General features: G+C 36.4%; 1 protein-coding gene across 1 annotated transcript in view; it reads left to right on the top strand.

Moving 5' to 3' along the window:
* zip (myosin heavy chain 10) overlaps nucleotides 1–15895 on the top strand; it is a 380860-nt gene that overhangs the window by 183153 nt on the left and 181812 nt on the right. Inside the window, exons 6-7 of the mRNA XM_090375898.1 lie at nucleotides 11692–11784; nucleotides 15513–15576. Of these exons, the coding sequence (XP_090232024.1) occupies nucleotides 11692–11784; nucleotides 15513–15576 (157 nt within the window). The remainder of the gene's footprint in view (nucleotides 1–11691; nucleotides 11785–15512; nucleotides 15577–15895) is intronic.

The raw sequence follows: 15895 nt of genomic DNA, 5'->3' as shown, positions 1-15895 counted from the left end.
TATCATGGATTCAATATTATACTGTAAATAGCAGTTACATTTCTAGTATATTGGTTATATTCCTGCTAGTGTGATTAGAAGACAAAAGGAACTGTGCAGTGACTGGCTATGGACTTTAACAGATGGGGGCGGGTGACTGCTGTTTCCAAGACCATGAGCCAGCGAACCCTCTTCTTGTATGGGCCGTTGGACTAGGTGCACAGTCAAAGTTGACCAGGCACCTACTCCAACCCATGCTTATGACCATCCATTGCCAATGATGCCTAAAGTTTTCATCTGAACGGCATCACTGGACTATTGCAGACTGGAAAAAAAAAAGTTGCCTTTTCCAATGAATTGTTTCCTTCTGTGCCTCCTGGATTGTAGATGGAGGGTACAGCAACCAACTGCAGAGAGCAATCATTCTGATGTCTTGGTCCAACAGAAACATACAGGTGGGCCACGGCAGTGTTTTGGTATGGGGGATGTTTTCTTGGGAATTTCTCAGAGCCCTCATACCCCTACCATTAGACTACACTCTTAATGCTGAAAACTACCTGTCCGTTGTGGCTGATCAGATACACCTCTTTTCAGTGATTGTCTTCCTCGATGGCAAAGGTTTTTCAGCAGAATAATATGCCCTGCTATGTTGCCAAACACAAAAGTGACTTCCAGGTATTATCTTAGTCACTGAATTTTCCACCAGTTATGAATCCCATAGAACACTTCTGGGATTATGTGAATCTAGTGATCCAGTGTTTGGATCCTCCACCACAGACTTTTGCAGATCTACAGGATGCAATGTTCAGAGGCCTTATAGAGCCCATTCCTTGTCATGCAGCAGTACTGGTAGCAAGAGGTGGACCTATGCACTATTAGATAGGTGATAATAAGTTTTGACTGGACAGTGTATATATATGTAAAAAAAAAAAAAAAAAAAAAAAAACCCTAAAAAATGTTTGAAATTCGGACATTTCTTTGGGTTAGCCAGACTTTGAACATTCAATCTGTATTAAGAACTGTTATCTATAATATGAATTATATCACAAATGCCTTTTGAAATGAAGGTGTAATAGAAATAACTTTATTTTAATGTTTGGAAGGAAAAGAAGCAAGCAAATAAAGGTGTGATAAAGGCATTGGATTTAATTCTTGTACTTTAAAGCATATATTGTTACATTGCTTTTCTTTTACAAGTTTTTATTGGTATATTGTGCACTGTTATTCATGAATTATTATTGCTTGCCCTGCAATCATTCAGCTATTTCTTTGCTTGAAGAATCAGTATTATCAGAATCACCATCTTCTGTGTGAGTACATCCAGGTATGTGTGTTATGTTACTGTGGAAAATGGCACTGCAGTTAATTTAATCATGTTTCATCCTCTCCAAGTAGTGTGATTCTAACCTTTTTTGTGCTTTCTTAAAGTCTTGAAACTCTTAAACTGCATGCCAGCATGCAGATTTTTTTTTAGCATATAGCAAACATTCATTTTATTTTGCCATCCCTTGTTTGTGTTTGCAGGTTAAATAAAGGAATATAGAGATAAAATATGGCATGTTTGTAGATGCACAATTTTTGGAATAAGTATAATATCTTTCAATGAAGACAATGACTTCAATTGGTCTATAACCATAAAGAAGTTTGCATACCATTTATGGTATCTGTGCACCCAGTTTTAGTGTTTACATTTAATTTTTAACTGTTTTTAATATTTCTTGAAAAATATTCTGCAGCCAGTATTGAAACATGACCTTGTTCTGCTTAGTGATGTATAGAAATTGCATCATATAGCCACTGCATCAAAGTGAATCTGTGATTAAAAATTGAGCGTTCAGGAGAACACACACACACACACACACACACACACACACACACACACACACACACACACACACACACACACACACACACACAGTGTTCCAAAGGTTGCACACACTGATGGGAAAATGAGTGTTTCTGAGTGCCATTTTTTTCTTGTTGGATTTAATTTTTACAGGATATAATGAAAAGTAGCAATACTGGAGGAAAAGAGTTGCTGTAATATTTATGTTTGGAGAGGGTTCAGACATCTCATGAATCTGTGGTAGAGGTATTTAATTGAGTGCACCTGGTGAGGTATAGCTAATTAAATTAAATTGGCTGCATGTCAGTCACACACAGTCATTAAGTTACTTTGGCCAGTTTTAAGAGAACTGGAGATGTCCACAACTACCTCTGCAATGATAGACCAAGGAGTGCTACCAATAAAATACAGCAGCTGTGCTTGGACAAATTTTTCTTATAAGCAAAAGTGCTTTAGAACAAAAGAGAAAGCCGCACTGACCATAATCTGTATACTTCTGCCCATGCAATTTTTGTCTCAGAAAATATCCAATAAGTAATCCTTTCCGTGGGTGTCTTAGATCTGAATTCTCTTTTAATGCTTCTGATCTGAAAAGGACCATTAATAACCTGCTGCTCTGTAATGTCACTAGGCCCAACGAAATTCTCAACTTTCTTATAAAACTTGCCAGTACATTCACTATAGGGGGAAAAAAACAAATATCTCTGCTATCACTAATCCAGAAACCACCTTTCTTGTATCTGATGTCATAAACTTCAAGGGTCAGTTTGACATGGTTCACCCTGACTTATTCTGTGCATTTGATGCTGTTTGCCTATCAGTACTTTACCTATTAGAAAAATTTTCTGGAATACAGGGTCAGTTACTCTTTCTTTTCGTATAGAAATTCCTTCTCTCCAGAACCCATCTCTTATGGCCAAATGATTCCTTTCTTATTGAAAAATCTCTGCTTTTTTTTTTTTTTTTTTTTTCTCTCTCTTAATTCCACCACTTCTGTTTATGCAAGTGTCCCTCATTGCTTATATGAGTGATATTAAAACCTGGGCTATTTCCAACACACCTGAGGGGAAGACAACCAACCAATTCACATTATTAATGATGCTATTGCTGTTACTTTTTTTTTTTTTTTTTTTTGTCCCCTCCAAGAAAATCTCTCCTCTTGATCTTTATCCTCTCATTGGAACTCAGCTTTGTTAAATCAGTTTTGTCCTAGAGATCCTGGGATACTCTTTGATTCTAAACTTATCTTTTAGTCTCACATTAACTTTCTTAAAACTTTCTCCATAAGGTGTGGGTACACTGAGATAGCAATTTCTTCACTTCATGTTTAATAACTTGTGTTATATGCAGCTGAAATTTGGTCAGTTGAGATAATGAGAGCCAACAATAAATTTCATGTGAGTTGTGATGTATTTGATATATACCTGTGAAAAAGAAAGGCTTATGCTGACATAAGGGGAAAGGAAGTAGGAGTAAGAAAAGCAGTAGGACCTCAAATTACTCTAATAGATCTTGAGGTATAAAATTTAGAGGCAGAAAGTGAAAAGCAAAGAAAATAGCTTCTTATCTATTAGAGTAATTTGAGGGAAATTGAGGTGCTATTGCTCTTATTAGCATTAGTAGAGGCATATGATGCAAGAAAGCAAGCTTATACAGCATCAGCCAAAAAAAAAAAAAAAAAACCCATTCATTCCATATATTTGTCTAGTTCTGCCTTGAATTTATTTAAGCTATCAACTTCCACAACAACAGATGGAAGTTTGTTCCAGCAATCAACTACCCGCTGGCTAAAGGCAAACTTCTGCACATCTATTCTACAACCGTCTTTTCTCAATTTGAATTTGTGCCCCCTCAGGCGATTATTCTGAGCAAGAGGAAGAATCCCATCAGCATTGAGCATGCTCAAACCATTCAAGGCTTTATACACCTCAATCAGATCATCTCGCAGGTGCCTAGTCTCCAGACATTGTAATTTGCAAAACTTAGCCTTTCTTCGTAAGAGCAACCCTTTGTTCCATTCACTAATCTTGTTGTCCTTCTCTATACTCGTTCCAACAGCTCTACATCCTTCTTAAAATGAGGCCTCCAGACCTGTATACAGTACTCAAGGTGTGGTCTAAAAAAAATTCCTGTATATCATTGACAAGACCCCATGATCTACTCATGGCAGCCTGCCTGCACTGCTTAGAAAACTTCATATCTGACTGCACATTACCCCCAGGTCTCATTTTTCACTACCCTGAGTGTAACCCCACATAGTTGGTACATTTCTCTGGGGTCACTGCTACCCATATGCAGTACTTTGCATTTGTCAATGTTAAACTTCAGTTGCCACTTCTCAGCCCATCTACCCAACTTTTCCAGATCCTGTTGCAGCTGCATACTGTTATTTGTATCATCTGCAAACTTTGACATTAAGATTGACATAGCTTCATCAATATCATTGATAAATGTACAAAACAACTATGGGCCCAACCCCGAACCCTGACCTACTCTTACTTCCTTTCCTCTTATGTCAACATAAGCCTTTCTTTTTCACAGATATATATCAAATACATCACAACCCACATGAAATTTATGGTTGGTTGTCATTTTCTGTATTATTTGTTTCAAAGCTATCTGTTATTTTGCCAATTTTCTGCTGAATTTTAATATAATTTTAACATTTGGATAATTTTAGATCATTAGGACCTTGCTAAACTAGCAGATAACAAACAGAAACTTTGCCAATTATTGAATGGTGCTAGCCCTCATAAACGTACCATTCAATATATCCTAATATCAGTAATTTGTGTTATCATCATTATTTTATTATTATATGTTTATTTATAGGGTATAACAAATTAAGCCAGCTCAGGCTATCTAAGTTTGACCTCATGGCTCACTGGGTATACTTTTATTCTAAAATATCTTCATTATTGGCCTGAAGGCTAACTCTGTATGCTTAATACACTTATTCTATGAATATGGCCTTAGGGCTCTATTGTATAGCTTTTATTGTACATTATTTTACTTTAAAAACTGTTCAAATCCTTTATCTTAAATTTGTATCTTACATACTATTGTAATCATTTTACAGACTGATGTAATGTTTAATCAATAATTTGAAGACATTAATCTGATCTGGGACTGTTTCCTACTTTTTACCATTTTACCTCTTACGGAAAAGTCTATATATATATGTCTATATATATATATATATATATATATATATATATATATATATATATATATATATATATATATATAAACAAATATAGCATAGTTTTGTATTGACAAAACCAGTTGGTGAAGGTGAAGTTCATTTTCTACTCATGTTCTGATGTTCAAGTTTGAGAAAAGCAAGTCAAACAAAAATTGGACTGAAAGGCAAAATTAAAAATGATAAAAATGCATATAAAATAACAAGAATGAAAATAAATACATAAATAAGTTTAATGTGTGCTAATCAAGTGAAGATGCTGTCATAGGGTAATAATGCTTCATGCAAATATAGGATTATGAGAACATCCAGAGCTAGTTAGAGAACCATAATATCTTGGAGGAGAGATGGAAATAAACTATCATACCTCATCTCATTGGTGGTGGTAGGGGGGGGGGTTACAAAAATGTTATGGTAGATAACATCGCAGTCATAGCATTTGATAATCAAGGCATTCAGTATAGCACCCCCTAACTGAATAAAATAAATACGGTAGGGAGCTGATGGATGCCAATTGTTGAGAAAGTCTATAGCCAAATACTACAAATGAGTTTCAGTAAACGTTAGTAAAAAGAAAAGGCAAAAATTGAGTTAAATGTCTCCCTCTCTCTGTGTGAGAGATATTTCGCACTACTTGTCACAGGTTACCACATCACATACTGCTATCACTGTGAAGACTGTCCTGGAAAGCAAGGTATTTGGGATTGCAAGGGTGCTGTGGGTTGTCATAAAACATGGAAATACATGGGCTGTGTTAGGGTAAATAAGGAAGTGCAGTTGACATGGGTGAACAGTGCAATGTTGAGTCAGTTTGGTGTGACATTTAGATTTAGTGTATAAATAGGAACCCTCCCCTTGGGTAGGAATTCCTATAAATAGCCTAGAGTGTTGAAATAAATAGTCACAAAAAAAATAAAGCTTTTACTTGGGTTTTCCAGGAGTTTAGTTTCCCATCTATGCTTCCTGTATTTCTTTCAACATGCTGGGATTTTAAGTTATATGAGGGCAGGAGTTTATTTCTATTCTAAATCTTTACCTAATTTGGCCCTCAGCATAATTGTGGAACATTTAGTAGTGAACCTGTGTACAAAAATTTTTAGACAAAAGGAAATCTGCATGCATACACACACATGTACACACATAGAGGATGTCTTAATAGTAACACTGTGAAAAATGAAGTGCTTAGTGCTTAATCTTCTAAATTCAATGATTCTAATCTAACTTAACTTATTTTTCTTAGATTTTTGTTATAACAGAAGACCCATGTCTTGATTTGTATTAATAGTCACAAATGGTACAAGAAAGCAAATATGGCATCAAAGGTGTGGGGGGGACCTTTGCATATCACCTATGTACCCCTTCTAATAATTTGTCTGTTACTTCTCTAAATTAATTCAAACTGTTAACTTCTACAACAACAGATGGATGTATATTCCAGCTGATGGATGTGTATTACCCTCTGGTAATACACATCCATCAGCTGGAATATACAAGGTGAAGCTGGAACGTTCACCTTCTAGGTGAAAGCAAATTTTTGCACATGTTAATATCACGCAACATCATTATTCGAAATGCCATAGCATCAAACAAATCTTTATGCCATAGCATCTTACAACGAAGGTGCAATGTATGAAGATGTGCTATTATTGATTTGCTTATATTTATAACCTATACTCTTTTGTATATTTGCATTGCCTGCTTGATTATTTTGACTTCAACCACCCACTGTTCACTGTAAAAAAAAATTAATCCATTTCACTATTTAGATACTTGTTATTAAGTAGAGGTGCTTGTCTGAACTTATTTTTTTTTTATATAAAAAACTTGTCTTTAGTTACACTCATTCCTCCTTTATTTTCAGCTAGTCTTTTATGGTGGATGCTTTACCATATTATTTGCTCCGATATGTGTTAATGCCAATATTACAATATTCATTTTTTAAATGAAAATTATACACTGTTTTCAGGTCTTATTAGTAATTTTCTCTCTCTCTCTCTCTCTCTCTCTCCGATGAGCCAAAACATTACGACAGCCTGTAACTGGCGAGGCGTGGACGCTGCACGATTTCTAAATGTGTCTTGTGATATCTGGTACCAACACATAACCAGCAGATCCTTTAACTCCTGTAAGGTCCGTGGTTGAGACGCTGCAGATCGGAGTTGCTGTTCCAACATAAACCACAGATGCTCGATAGGATTGATGTCTGGGGAATTTGGAGGCCAGGGAAATCCTGGAAGTCTTCTCATGTTCCACGAACCAGTCTTGAACAATCCGGGTGGTGTGGCATGGCACATTATCCTGCTGAAAGACTGCACCGCTAGAGGAGAAGACCGTTATCATGAAAGGGGTGTACCTGGTCAGCAATGATGTTTAGGTAGGTGGTAGACATCAGAGTGCCCGGCACATGAATGACTGGACCCAGGGTATCCCAGTAGAACATCGCCAAAAACGTGACGCCACTGGCTTGTTTTCATCCCACGGTGCATCCAGGCTGCATCACTTCCCCAGGTAAACGATACACACGTACCTGGTTGCCCATGGTGCAATAGGAAGCATGATTCATCGGACCCGATGACCTTCTTCCAATCACTCAAGGTCCAGTTTCGATGCTTGTGTGCCCATTATAGAAGCGTTAACATGGCCCTCGGAGGGGCCTGTGGCTATGCAGCCCCATTTTCAGCACGGTTCAATGTATGTGTGTGTGTTGTTACACATTACTCCCGTCACCAGCATTCCAATTAACGGCTAGTTGCACCACAGTCACCCTTCTGTTGTCACGTACCATCCAGGAGAGCCTTCGCTCACCTCAAGCATCGATGAGCCATAGTCGTCCAACACCTCGCCGGCGGTTTGTGGGTTTCCTCTTCTCAAACCACTTTCGGTAGGTACTAACCACAGCTGACCGTGAGCATCCCACCAGCTGTGTCATTTTGGATATGCTCTGACACAGTTGCCTGGCCATTAAAATTTGGCCTTTGTCAAACTCGCTTAAGTCCCGCTGCCTTTCCCATTTGAAGAACAAGAGTAACACTGATTAACGGAGCTCAGTATCAGGTGTTGTTTTTATCGAGACTGGCCTGTACACGCGCTGTTGTTCACCTGCAGTTGCTTCGATTTGCATAACGACTCGCTGGTCATAATGTTTTGACTCTTCGGTGTATAGCATCAGGATCTGCCATCATTGATTTACTCTTTCTGTCTATTATTCTTGTAAATGTAAATTTAATTCAATATTTTATTAAATTCATTTTAACACATGTCACTGTATATATTTATTCTTGATTTGTAAAAGTGGTTCATAATTCAGATCTGTGAAATGCTTCTCTTTTCACCTACTTATCAGTCACATGCATAATGAGTTATGAAAAGTTCAAAACACACAAGAATATAATCAAAATTTTTAAAATAAAATTTCATGCATTATGACTGAATAAGAGCATAAATAAAATGATACCAAAAGCAATAACAATACCCAGATACAGTACTACAGATATCTAAGAAAATAAATAGCATAATCACAGATGTCTTTTTTTTTCTTTTCTTCTTTATTTTTAAAGAGGTTACATAATATGATAAGCTTGCAAGTGTATACTTCCACTGTATAATAAGCATAAAATATTAATTTCTTATAACATGTAACTATTTTCAGGCGTTTGTCAGTAACTATATAAATCTTAATCTTTCTGTAACATTGTTCAGCTTGATGTTTTTGTATGTAGTTTTCATTAACAACTCTATTTTAATTTTAGGGTTACATGCATTTGGATGTTATCTGAATTGTATTTTGTGTTAAAGAAATCAAATTTATGAAAGTGATGGTTGTTGTGAATTATTTTATTTGAGCATTGGCTTGTTGAGGAAGATGGGAAGAAAATTATTCAATTATCTCATTTTTAATTTGGTGTTATCTTGCCTCTTTCATTTGGTGTTATACAAGATTAAAATATTCTTGTGACACCAGTGTTTCACTGGTGAGGTCTGCTGGCAGCTCTTTTGAGCCCACATGCACTCTGCCACATTGCATTTTTTTTCCTGGACAGAAATGGGATCTTCCAAGATGATAATGTGCTGTGTTATTTGGCCCACACTGTGCATGAGTGGTTCTGGGAATACAGTGAAGATTTAATCCATCTCGATTGGCCTCTGAATTTGCCTGACCTTAATTCAGTTGAACAAACCCCTGTGGGATGTTTTGAAATGGGAAGTGAGGCATATGCGCACACAATAGTCATCTTTTCCAACACTGTGAAAAGCCTTGCAGGGCGCATGGTTGCAGATTCCTACGGACATCTTCAGATGCCTAGGGACGTCTGAAGGTCACCGTCACATAAGTCACTGCTCGCATGGATAACAGCCTTATTTGCCTAGGCAAATAAGGCTGTTATCTGTGCAAACGGTGACCCAACATGGTTTTAGGTGGAAGGTAATAATTCAGTGATCACTGAGTATATAAAAGCTCTCATAAGATCTTGAATGAATTATGGAGTGCTGATATACTATTGAGCAAAGCTCAATAGTGTGAAATATCTCATTTTACTCAATTTGTAATGTATACAAATTGGATAATGTGATTCTGAGTGGTCTATAAAATTTGATCAAAAACCTAATGAAATTTGACTGATTGGGATTAGGACAAAAGTTATTCTTGGTTGTAAATTAGACACATCTTCTTACTGTCAGAGCAAGTTATATACTATATATATCCCAAGATTCTTAATACGTGTAAATAATTCATCAAAACTTGCTACATTACCAAGTTTGTTATTTGTATTTTTTTAGGAGCATTGGCAACTAAGCTATATTGCTCCTAGGATATGCGGTGGTCGTTCCCTGACCTTTCCTCACTCTCCGTATTTGGTGGTCATGGGCTCGAACCCTGGTCTAATCAAGAAGCGTGTGCTACGCACTGCTGCTCCTGCCCACCTGGCTATGGAGGCACAGGATTACCAAGTAAATGAATTGGAATTAGCAGTGGCATCAGATTTGGAATCCACTGAAAAGTGGCAGTCTATTAGTATATCTGCTAGGCCTTATGGCAAGATGTGTGAAAGACACATCTTGCCATAGGGCCTAGCATTATAAATTTATTATATTATTGAGAATTCCCTTGCCTGCTGACCCACTTCTATTATACTTAATCTGCCCATATTACTGTCATTAAAAGTTTAAGATAGTTTCAGTTCTAAGCCTTGTATGGGATAGTCCATAAATAAGAAAATGTTTGACTGTAAATAACAACACTGTTTTAAATCTATATTTTGATTAATGCTAGTGCAAGAGGAAGGACCTACATAAACTTATAGGGGAAAATAGAAAATCTTTCTGATATGGTCACTATTTTGGTCTTTACAAAATTGTAATTGTTTGGGCATAGAGCAACACTTCAGGTGGTGGATGACTTTCATCAACCGGTGAAATACCACCACTTTGCTTATTGGAGGCTTGAAGTGGTGAAACCCATGTTTAGTCTCTAGAGCAAAGTTTCCGGCATCCCCCTCTCCCCATACGTCTCCTTCAACCTGCAGGGTACTAAGTACTATAGGTTTTGATACCTTTTGTGTTTGGGGTTTTCATAAAAAAAAAAAAAAAAAAAAATGTAGCTAGACACAAATTGTCAGTAATATTCTCAGATTCTCTAACTATTGCCTGCTGAAGCTCCAGCAGAGACCTTATTACTAATACTTTATTCTTTAAGAATTCTCACAAATAAGTAATTGCAGCATTTTAAGTCTTGGGAGTGTGCACTGGCCATCCAGTGGAACCCCACTGTCTGATCCATCAACCTGAGAACCTTTTTTGCAAACAATTTTGAACATTTGCAGACAATTTTTGCATAGATGGCTTGTGCTCCATCCTGCAACAAAAAAGCAATGCTGAAAATTGATCTTGGACTGCATTGATGGAATGATTTTTGTCTCTTGGCAATCTCAGATAGCTTTCTGTTGTCATGGTTTCCATCAAAGAAAAAAGGTCCAAGAACACAATCCATTAGTATATTTATTTAAATCAGTTATTTAAATCATTATTAAAGAGGTTTTTAAAAGAGTAATAAACGCAGTTATGGCAATTAACCATTCCATTTAGTTTAGATGGTGCTTCATTGGTTCACAAAACATTGTTTTCCACTTTATAATTTCATTCCTTCTCCTTCCTTGTACCTCATGGTACTTTTCCTATGGTCAGATTATTCTGAAATAATAAAAACAAAAACTTATTTGAACAATAACTTATGTCAGCAGTTATTCAAAATAGTTTCCTTATTTATGAATTATCCTGTATAATCTGAACCAACATGGTATAATTATACTACAATGATTATACACTAACTCATGTATAGTCTTAACTATAAAATATAATTTTCAATAATTACAGTATCTGCAGTAGTTTTTTTAATCACTAATACTTTAAATATAAAGTTTGTTTTGTGTTATAGCTGGATTTCTGTTGCACAAAAGTCTGTAGTAGCACCATTTGAAGCATATTGTACTGAATGCACTCGTGCACTTTAGTTTAATACTGAAATGATTTTGCAGTGTTTTGTTGCTTATTTGTTTGTTTGCATCTTCACCTTCTCAAAAAAATTATTGATAGCTAAGTGTTGAATCATTTATTGCTTCCCTGTTGGTTGTGTACAGATTGCATTAACAAATGTTTTCTCTGTTAGGGTGAATTAGAACAGCAGTTATTGCAAGCAAATCCAATACTAGAAGCATTTGGAAATGCAAAGACAGTGAAAAATGATAATTCATCTCGATTCGTAAGTATTGCCTCTCTCTCTCTCTTTTTTTTTTTTTTTTTAAGTTCCGGTTGAAGTACATCTTGCATTTTAACATAATTTAGCACAAACTATATTATAGTTTTAAATAGTAATGCATTTTAAGTATTAAGTTATTTATTATTCTTTTTAATGGCCACCCCATCCCTCTCACCAAATTTTAAACACAAAGATACTTGAATGTCTCCTTCTGTGCTTCCCTTCAGCACAATGGGAAAAATTGCCACACAATCTCAGGAAATAATTTATAATTTAATCAACTTTCTGCTTTTTTTGATTTATTCATATAAATAAATGTAAAATAAATAAAATTGTTGAAGTTTTAATATACTAAAGTTTGACTTATAGGGACAAAAATGCCAAAACGTCTGAAAACCCTTACACATGAGAAATCCGAAAAGCACTGAATTGTTTAATTTAACATTATCAGCACATGCGGGAGGAAAAGGACTGACAGTATATAAGCTATCAGATGCCTGTAGTCACCTGAAAATCAACAAGGAAGTAATCTTGAATTATTGTGGATGGGATAATTGACTGTTTTGTGGGATAACTCACACGAGATAATTGGATCTTACAGTTTCAGTGGAACTGTTACAGAAACATTCTCGAAGCATTAATGAATAATGCAGTTTTCTCAATAAAAAATGTTTCTATAATGTACTTTATGCAGGATAGTGCACTATCACCCTTCACACGATTGGCTGAATTTAATCTCAGTTGGAGAAGTAAGTTTCTTTCTTTCTTTCTCCTTCCCTTGAGTCCGCAATATAAAAATTCAACTTGTGAATGCACACTTGTAATAGATATACACAATTAATCATATGAACTGAGATGCGATAACCCTGTTTTTTTTTTTTTTTTGGGAGGTGGGAACAAAATAGGAACTGGAAAGAATACTGAGGATTGCAGGGTCAAAAGAGCCGAAGCAAAGTCAGTATGTAGACAGAAGAAAAAAAACAAGAAGAATACTACAGAGGGCAGATCAGGAAATTCTATAAAGAAGTAGGAAACTTAAAGGTTTCCAGGGGGGGTGGGGAAGTGGAGATCACAGAAGTTTGGAAGGAGCATTTTAATTCCTTTCTTAATAAAGAACAGGCATGCCCAGAAGAAATTGTAGAAGAGAAAGAAGAAAGGGGGGAGGGAGTGGAGATCACAGAAGTTTGGAAGGAGCATTTTAATTCCTTTCTTAATAAAGAACAGGCATGCCCAGAAGAAATTGTAGAAGAGAAAGAAGAAACAGGTAATGTTGAAGGTATCTTGGGCCCAATAATACAAGAGGTATGGAATGCAGTCCAAAAAGGCTAAAAATAAAGCACCCGGAGAAGATAACATCCCAGCAGAACTCAAAGGCAGGTGGCAAGAAACTTGATTACATCATCCAAAAATTACATCAGCTTATATGGGAAAGAAAAGAATTGCCAAATGACTGGAAGACAGTAGTAATCATCCCAATCCACGAGAAGGGAGATAAACTAATGTGTGGAAACTAGAGGGGTTGCCCTATTTAGTACAATATAAGATTCTATCCGTCATCCTGACTAGAAGAATAGCAAGTCTTGCAGAAGGAATAGTTGGTGAATATCAAAGTGTGTTCCGTGCAGGGAGGTCGACTGTTGACCGTATTTCCACCTTCAGACAGATCTTGGAGAAGTGCTACAAATATAATGTAGATCTGCACCATCTCTTTATTGATTTCAGCACAGCATATGATAGTGTGGTTAGATTGGAGCTGTGGGAAATGATGAAGCCTGGGCATACCAAAAAAGCTTGTAATGTTGACGAAGATCATCCTGGAAGGAAGCAAGTGCAAGGTTAAGGTGCAAGGGACTCTCTCTGAATCCTTCGAAGTGAGGAAAGGGCTGAGACAGGGAGACCCTTTGTCACCTGTCCTTTTTAACTTGCCGTTGGAGAGGGTTATGAGGAAAGTATCAACCACCTCCAATGGGATCATATATAATAGACTCTACCAGCACTTAGCCTATGCAGATGATGTACTGTTGACTTCCAGAAACCCACAATTCTGAGGACAGCTTTTGAAGCATTTGAGAAAGAAGCAGAAAGGGTTGGGTTGAAGGTAAATGAAAATAAAACGAAGTTTATGATTACATGTAAGAAGGAGAGACAAAGTACCCAACAGATCTGGCAAACAACAAAGCATAGTTTCAATAGAACAGAATCCTTCAAATATCTGGGAGCTATGATTCAACATGACACTAGTAACACCCAAGAAATTCAGGCTCATCTTAATGCTGGTAATAGATGCTACTTTTCCCTGCAGAAGCACTTTCGATCAAAACTGCTCTCTAGAAGAATGAAATTAGTGTTATATAAAACAGTGGTACGACCTACCGTGACCTGTGCTAGTGAAACATGAGTGCTTAATAAAAAGGACGAAAAATCTTTAAATGTGTGGGAAAGGAAGATTACGGAAAATCTTTAACCCTGTAAAAGACAGGGAAGAGTGGAAAATAAGGACAAACCAAGAGCCTAAGGAACTGTATGGACAACTAGATATAGTGGGAGTGCTAAAGAGCTCAAGACTTAGATAGGCAGGCCACATGATATGAATGAAGGAAAACAGATGGCCAAGGAAAGCAATGGAAGGGCAACTGGGAGGAAGGAGGAGGAGGAAGACCGAGAAGGAGGTGGGTGGATGACCTATGACAGCTTAGGGTGAGATAATGGAGAACAATGGCCAGGGAAAGAGACAGCTGGAGAAAAATTGTTGAGGAGGCCAAGGTTCTACAAGGACCTTAGTGCCGTGGAGTAAGTAAGTAAGTTGTCTATTTGGGGGGTACAGTGTTAGGGGATGGTTGGGGAGGGATCACAATGTCAATATTGGAGCTGGCACTGTGCTTCCTGAATGATGCTTGATAGTACCACATGGGTTGTTTTAATAGTCTGTTGTTCCCAGGTATAAGCAGTGTAATACTGTTTGCTGTGTGCCAAGCTGGTTAGTACATGAAGGCAGTCCTAAGCCGGACTGTGGAAACTCCTCCATGTGTATGTGAAGAAACTGTACTCAGCAAAGCTGATCAGTGTAGTGAGTAAATTTGTGAAGGGTAATGTTAGTTATGTTGTTTGTGGTGAATGATTAGTTTAGTCTCTTAACCCATTGAGGTGCAGTATATGAACTTGATTGTCATCATTCCTGCCCCATGGAGGTGGGCCTTTTGCTATCTTCATTCCAGATACTTAATACTGATAAAACAATTCCACCTTATATTCTTTGGTGACAGTCATGATTTTAAAAAAAAAAGCAAAAAAAAAAAAAAAAAAATCCCTGTTGTTGATGCACACAGTCATGAAAAAAAAATGGCATGCCTAAACCTGCTTGCTTGAACATTCTTACTTATAGTTCATAATTCAATGGTCAACACTGGGTCTAATGTGCTCCAGACAAGTAATCACGAGATAGCTAAGCACATGAAGTTGCACAATCACTGATGTTGCTAGAATGAAAGGATCTTGACCATCATGCTGTCTTCTACAAGACAGCATGAGGTGACAGGGGTCAGAAACTTTCTGCTTACATGGCACAAGAAGCTAGACATTTTTACATGAACAGTAGTGTATATTGATGTGTTTCCATAACCATGCATCATATTAGCTAAGTCAAAATAAATTTGAGTGGTATAATTAGTTTTATATTTTATTAATAATAAAATTTTACAAGTCTGTTTTGTTATTCTAATTAATAATATTAGGGGAAATTCATCCGTATCAATTTTGATGCATCTGGATTTATTGCTGGTGCTAACATTGAGACGTGTATCCTTTGCTCATGTTCTTATTGCTTAAATTTTTTTTTTATGACTTTGTATATAAAAAATATATTTACTAATGGTGTTTCTGTAATAATATTTTATTAATTTTTTATTTTTTTTATTTAATATGTAGCTCTAAAGGGAAATTTCTTTGTATGGTAATAAAGATTCTCTCTTTTTTTTTTTTTTTTTTTTTAATTTGGCCAATTTGGGTCTAATGTTGTTTTGTACAAACTTTGCACAATGTTGTTAAATATAACTTATAATACAAAAGTTTCCCTTATATAAAAATTATTTATTGGTTTGCAAATTGAGCATTATAT

This window comes from Mastigoproctus giganteus, chromosome 6, assembly GCF_048544385.1.
Source record: "Mastigoproctus giganteus isolate SK-2022 chromosome 6, ASM4854438v1, whole genome shotgun sequence".
NCBI lineage: Eukaryota > Metazoa > Arthropoda > Arachnida > Uropygi > Thelyphonidae > Mastigoproctus > Mastigoproctus giganteus.
This window is presented reverse-complemented; position numbering and strand designations above follow the sequence as displayed.